This window comes from Primulina tabacum, chromosome 9 (assembly GCF_025594145.1).
Source record: "Primulina tabacum isolate GXHZ01 chromosome 9, ASM2559414v2, whole genome shotgun sequence".
Taxonomy (NCBI): domain Eukaryota; kingdom Viridiplantae; phylum Streptophyta; class Magnoliopsida; order Lamiales; family Gesneriaceae; genus Primulina; species Primulina tabacum.
In genome coordinates, this window is record NC_134558.1 from 31,682,075 (window position 1) to 31,689,148 (window position 7,074).

At 32.9% G+C, this 7,074-nt stretch overlaps 1 protein-coding gene across 1 annotated transcript; it reads left to right on the forward strand.

The window, feature by feature from the left end:
• Positions 1–76: 76 nt before the first annotated feature.
• Positions 77–4,451, forward strand: LOC142555219 (ABC transporter G family member 15-like). Its single transcript, XM_075665975.1, has 9 exons — positions 77–678; positions 1,447–1,526; positions 1,637–2,098; positions 2,195–2,317; positions 2,556–2,687; positions 2,850–3,134; positions 3,231–3,503; positions 3,610–3,717; positions 3,847–4,451. The coding sequence occupies exons 1-9, from the start codon at positions 417–419 to the stop codon at positions 4,201–4,203; spliced, it is 2,082 nt and encodes a 693-aa protein (XP_075522090.1). The 5' UTR covers positions 77–416; the 3' UTR covers positions 4,204–4,451.
• Positions 4,452–7,074: the final 2,623 nt, after the last annotated feature.

Consider the following 7,074-nt stretch of genomic DNA (forward strand, 5'->3'; position numbering starts at 1 on the left):
GGGAAAACGAAAAACAGACGTAGACATGCAGCTGTATTTGTAGGTTTGCACAAATATTTCAACTTTTTTTGGGTTGGATCTTAATTATGCTTCAATCCAACTGGAAACCATATAATTGGGAGACTGCATTAAATTTCTTGTCCCTTTCCAGAATTTCGTCACATAATTTATTCAACCCCCCCTCCTTTTTTTTTTTTTTTTTCCAAATCGAAAGTAGGCCATGCATCCAAACGACGGCTGGAAATTTCACCGACAGATGGCCAATACCCGCTAACAACCATCCATCTCCCATATAAATACCGAGGTGGGTTTTGTATTTCAACCAAGAAAATGAAGTGAGGGAGGTCAAAGTTTACTTTTTGGTGAATACAGTTGGTTTTTTTTTTCACTCACTCAAGTGGTTAATAGAGTTGACGATGGAGATAGAAGCGGCGGGCGGTGGTGCGGATGCTGTGATTGATGGTGCTTCTGGCGGTGATGTTGAGAAGGGCTTGCTGCGCAGCGGCGGCGAAGCTTATTTGATTTGGCAGGAGCTCACGGTGGTGCTGCCGAACTTTGGGCAGGGGCCGACGAGGAAGCTGCTTCATGGGCTAAACGGGTTCGCTGAACCGGGTCGGATCATGGCCATTATGGGTCCTTCGGGTTCTGGCAAATCTACACTTCTTGATGCCTTAGCAGGTACTTGCTTGTTTAGTTAAGTAATTATAGTTTTAATGTGCTGTATTTTAATTTTTTATTGTATCCATGGTTCATAAATTCCTAGAAAAGGAGTTAGAATATAGATTCCATATGAATGAGTTGTTGTGCAATAATGGTTGCCAGCTCGAATTCATGTAGGCTCATAATTGTATGGGGCAATCTGTACCGAATTGCTCGTCATTATTTGTTTTATTTAAATGTTCTCCATTTCGGATCAGTATTTGATTTTGTTGTTCATGGATAATTGGATCTCGAAAAAATAGGCTCGCGCTGTTCGGAACTTTGATTAAAACTGTGATTTCATCCAGCTCGCAGAGAGAATTGTTGTGGACTTACGGTAGAAAGGATGGAAAATGAGAGAATTTGAAAAGAATAGAGCGATGATATGGTTTGTGTGTTGATATAGAGGAAAGTGCTTTTCAATTTATGCAACTTTATCAAAGGATGGATCAACAGTTCATGAAGAAGATCAAGAATTATAAATTTGCCAATATATCCACACAAGAATAAATCGTTGATAGTGGGTTTGTTTCAACCTACCCGTGCAGGCACTGCCTGCACGGGCAATGAACGGCCCGGATCACTCATGTCTGTAAAAAAAAAAAAAAAATTGGCTCGAAAAAATCCGAGCCGTTAGATCGGTCGACCGAACCTTGATAGTGAAACGAGCCTATCATTTGTAGGGAAAAACTTTGTTTTTGCTTCAACATCATTTCTTCATCCACTAATATGATCAGCTTATGACAGGTAGATTGTCAAGAAATATCGTCATGACAGGAAATATTCTTCTCAATGGAAAGAAGCAAAGACTGGATTACGGTGTTGTTGTAAGTATCCTCACACCCAGTGGGATCAAATTACGAGTTTTAGCAACTTTTCTGCTGATATCTCAGCATTTCAATGATCAGTGATCAATGAATTTACATCGATTTTCCAGGCTTATGTCACACAAGAAGATGTTTTGTTAGGGACTCTTACACCAAGAGAAACTTTAACATATTCGGCGCATCTCAGGCTTCCGGCGTCGATGGCTAAAAGAGACATCAAAGGGACAGTCGAAGCAATTATTACGGAAATGGGGCTTCAAGATTGCGCGGATCGTCAGGTCGGGAATTGGCAGTTACGAGGGATAAGTGGCGGAGAAAAGAAAAGATTGAGCATCGCCCTCGAAATTCTAACACGACCCCGTCTTCTCTTTCTTGATGAACCTACTAGCGGCCTTGATAGTGCGGCAGCTTTCTTTGTTACTCAAGCCATTAAAAATCTTGCTCGTGATGGGAGAACGGTGATCTCATCTGTTCATCAACCAAGTAGTGAAGTCTTCGCTTTGTTTGATGATCTATGTTTGCTGTCAGGAGGAGAAACAGTGTTCTTTGGAGAAGCAAGAATGGCTGTAAAGGTATTATTATAACGGAATGAATCTATTGAGATACCATGATTCAATTATTATTTTTAATCTGATCATAATATTCAGTGATATTATTTTACTTTTCAGTTTTTTGCTGAATCAGGATTCCCCTGTCCAAGTAGGAGAAATCCTTCGGATCATTTCCTGCGATGTATTAACTCAGATTTTGATGTCGTGACAGCCACGATGAAAGGTTCACAAAGACTCCGTGTATGGATCCAGTACCTGTCTTTCTGACTCTATAATATGTTGTTTTCTTAGGTTTGAGTTGGCTAGTTGATTTTTTACCAGTTTCCGTTGGAGTTGAAATCATGCGCGACGAAAATTTAAGCCTGCCTATCTCAAAAATTCTTGTGGAACATATTGAATGATGTTAGAAGGATATAAAGAGCAGTTTTATGATACTCACCGTAGTTCGGAATATTCACATCTATCTCTTACATGACAGGAAACACACACAACATCAGATCCTCTTATGAATTTGGCTACTGCTGATATCAAATCAATGCTTGTTGAGAAATACAGGTTCTCCGAGTATTCAAGAAAGGCAAGATCAAGGACTCAAGAAATCTCTGCAATTGTAAGTTTATCGAAATCAAAGCTCTGATTTTCATGTTAAAAGAATGCAAGACACTCAGATATGTAGAACACTGGTAAAAATTGCTTATTTTCTTCTGTTTTGCCTAGTTTAGTAATATGATATAAATTGATAACGCTAGAAGAATATTGTGATGAATCACAGGAAGGACTTGTGATTAAAACAATTAAAGGAAGTCAAGCGAGATGGTGGAAGCAACTTTCAACATTGACAAAGAGATCATTCTTGAACATGAATAGAGACATCGGATATTACTGGTCTCGAATCGTCATTTATACCATCGTTGCTCTTTGTGTCGGCACCCTATTCTATGATGTCGGAACCAGTTATACCGCAATCTTGGCTAGGGGAGCTTGTGGCGGATTCGTCATAGGTTTCATGACCTTCATGTCAATAGGAGGATTTCCATCATTCATCGAAGAAATGAAGGTTTAATAAATGCCTATGATTTCAAAAATAACGAGTAAACTCAAGAAAGGACATACAGAGACTCATGACTTTTTATTGATTTTCTTGACCAAACAGGTCTTTCATAAAGAAAGGCTCAACGGATATTATGGCGTGGCCGTGTTTATATTGTCGAACTTCTTGTCTTCGTTTCCATTCTTGGTAGCTGTCTCTGCCATCAGTGGGACAATCACACACTTTATGGTGAAATTTCGGCCAGGATTTCCTTATTATGCCTACTTTTGTATGAATATTTTTGGATGCATTGCCATGGTAGAAAGCGTAATGATGATCATAGCTTCTCTGGTTCCCAACTTCTTAATGGGGATCATCGCTGGAGCCGGAGTTCTCGTAAGTATTCCTATGTAAAAGCAGGGGATGATCTGTAGGTTGCTTGTAATTTTTCCAAAAGCTTTAGTTTATTGCCTCACATTATCGTTATCATGTATTTGTACAGGGGATTATGATGATGACTGCTGGATTCTTCCGTTTGCTGCCAGATCTTCCCAAGGTCATTTGGCGCTATCCAATTTCATACATCGGTTATGGAGCATGGTCCCTGCAGGTATTTTCCACATATTTGTGAAAATTTAGTTCCTAGAGAAGTTGGTTTCGATATTTGGACATTATTTAGTTGTAGCATTTCATACTTCATAAACGAAAAAAAAAATTGCTAACACGGTCAGAAATGCAGGGAGGAATGAAGAACGACATGCTTGGACTCGTATTTGATCCATTATTCCCTGGTGACCCAAAACTAACCGGCGAATATGTCATAACAAACATGTTTGGAATCTCGCTGGACCATTCGAAATGGTGGGACTTATTGGCAGTATATGGCCTTATTGTAGCTTACAGGTTCGTCTTCTTCCTCATTCTCAAGTTAAAGGAAAGAGCCGGCCCTTTCTTCCATTCGCTCTACACCATGAGAACACGATATCACTTGAGTAGGCAGATCTCGTTTCAGAAGAAGCCACGCATACTTTCCAACCGGCATCAGAATGTTCGGTCACTGTCGTCTCAAGAGGGTCTTACCTCTCCTTTACCGTAGGATCAACGATACATATACGACATGTAAGTTTCTGTTATATATCAACGAAATTCATATCGGTACATTTTATGAGATTCTTTCTTGGTCAGAATAATGAATTATACTCGGACATAGACATGGTTTGATTTGAAAAAGAGGGTTCATAGTAAAATTTGTGCATTATTTGTGATGAACAATGATGTTACAGTTTGTTTCAGACTAATGTTTTCTTGAATTTGTTTGCAGTATAGCTCTGTATTTTTATTTTACTTTCTCGACTTACACAACTGTTCTTTCGCCTTATACAATTTTGCGTATGTCCTTTTCAAGAGGGATCATTCTTGCTATGAAAATATGCTTAGTACAGTTTGCAGTGAGATTCTTCCCGGAATCTTTTAGAATTTCCCCTTTCAGACTTGATCCTGCCCCCTTAAGACTCCTCATCTTGTTCGACTGAACTCCTTGGATCCGTGCTCTGTTTGGTCGGAACCCTTGCGAAAGGACCTAAAAATCCGATAGACTTTGATGAGAAGTTCCTAATTAGAATCTTCATTCTTGTATTATCTCGCGTTTAACTCAAATTTTACAATAACTGAAGTTAAAAAATTAATATGTTATCTTTATATTTCAATTTGTAATTCATCTTATGAGCCACTCTGTCAACTAGATCCTTAGATCAATATAGGCCGCACTAGAAGCAATTCTCTCGGTTTAGCAAAAACAAAGCGGAAAACCACCAAAATTAAAGAATGTTATGAATGAAGATATTTGAAAACACTAAGAAGCACGTGCGATGCACGTAAATATTAATTATTTAATAAAAATTAAAATTTGATTTTTTTAAAAAATAATTTGAATAATATTTTTTATTTATCTATGTTTAGTCTTTTATCATATTAGACGAATAAATTAATTAAGAACTTATATACCTTATTTTCAAAATTGTTTCTCAAATTAAAATTAAAGCTGTTGATTTTATGGTATATAATAAATTATGATGAAAATAATATATAGAACGAATTGAACTGAAACAAATTTTGGAAATATATATCTAAGTACCACGTATAAGGTATAATAACCTAAAAATCAACCAAATTATGGATTTTATAAATGCATAAATCATAATTTATATAAGTGAAACACACTAATGACAAATAATTATTAATTTAAAATATTTGTGATTAAATCATCAAAATATTATCAAAACTAATGAAATAATAAAATTGATAATAAAATATAATCTATAATATTCAATTTAAATAATATTTAACTTCCGGCAGAAATTTTTTACATTTTGCTTTTAGAATTATATATCTTAGATAAATTAATTTTCATATACATTATTTAATGAAAATAATAATTTTTTAAAAAGTATATAATTTATATTTTTCATTAAGCCTTCAGATAACTTTCTGTTGAGTGCGTGCTTGATGAGCGATGACGTATATGATCTTTAATTGCGCTCAAATTCTTTAAGTATGCAGGCTTGGAGATAATCACATTGTTGAAAGCTTGATGATTATCTATCGCGTTGTTTTTTTTCTTGTATACTTCCAGCTCTTCTTGTATAAGCTGTCATTCCAACGATCGGAAAGAGATGAATAACGTTAACATATAATACTTCAAGCTCTTCTTATATAAGCTCTTCTTATTTTTATGTGCTTAGTGATTGTATATGTATGTACATTGAACATTTCAAATTATATGTTTTCTATGATCCATTTTTTAATATCAAATAGATCGTAGTATTGAACATTTGAAATTAGACCCTTAACAGCATAAATCTTAAACATTCTTAGTAGATATTTTCAATACTACCAAATTTTGTATATTGAATTTATAAATTTGTCTGATATATAATTTTTTTAAAAATAATTCTACTAAAATCTTTAATTTTCTTATTATAGCTAACTCTCTGAATTTTTCTATGAGATTCATATTTTATGATATTATTAATATATTAACATTCATAATTATTGATATAAATTATATTAAATAATTATTAAACTTTTTACTTTCAATATTTTAATTAAAAAATATAAAATATATTAGTAATAAATTTCATATTATTATATTATTTTATACTTATCATGTTATTGTACTATTGCATATATAATTTTTTTTATATCTTCTTGTGATATTATAATTTATTACTTAATTAGAAATTACACTAAAATATGATTAAAAATTGCATTAAAATCATAAAATAACATATAGAAAGAAAATTAAAAGGATAAAATATTTAAAGATAGTATAAATATGGATTATTTGAGAAATTTAATATAGGAGTTACATTTTATTCTTGAAGTGATATAAATTACTACAATCAATATATATTTTAATGATAAATCATTAACATTTGTTAGACTATTAATTATATATTATGTGGAATAATTAGGCTACTCATTAATTATATATTAGGTGGAATAAATAAAAAATTTTGATATTTCATTTTCACTCTTATAACAATTAGAAATTTACATATATATCTTTATAGAATTTTGGGATTTGTATTGATGAGGAGGTCATTTTTATTTTTTGATAATTGGAAAATATAACCAATGATATACACTTTTGTAGGTATATAGATAAAAAAAATATTTTTATTATCAAACATATATTTATTTTTAATACATATATTTCCCATAAATTGTGTAGAAAATTTCATGCAAATCTAACAACACACAATTTAAGGGGTTGGTAGAAAATTTACAATGAAAAACTTTGTTATTTTTTTTACACTTTTATAATTATAATATAATAGTTAAATATTTTTTTAATATTTTTAATGATTTTTTTAATTAAAAATATATTCTTGTGTATCAAGAAAATGTTATTTCTCTAAATTTTTTTATTATCAAATATCTATTCAATTTTTATGTAAAATTATTT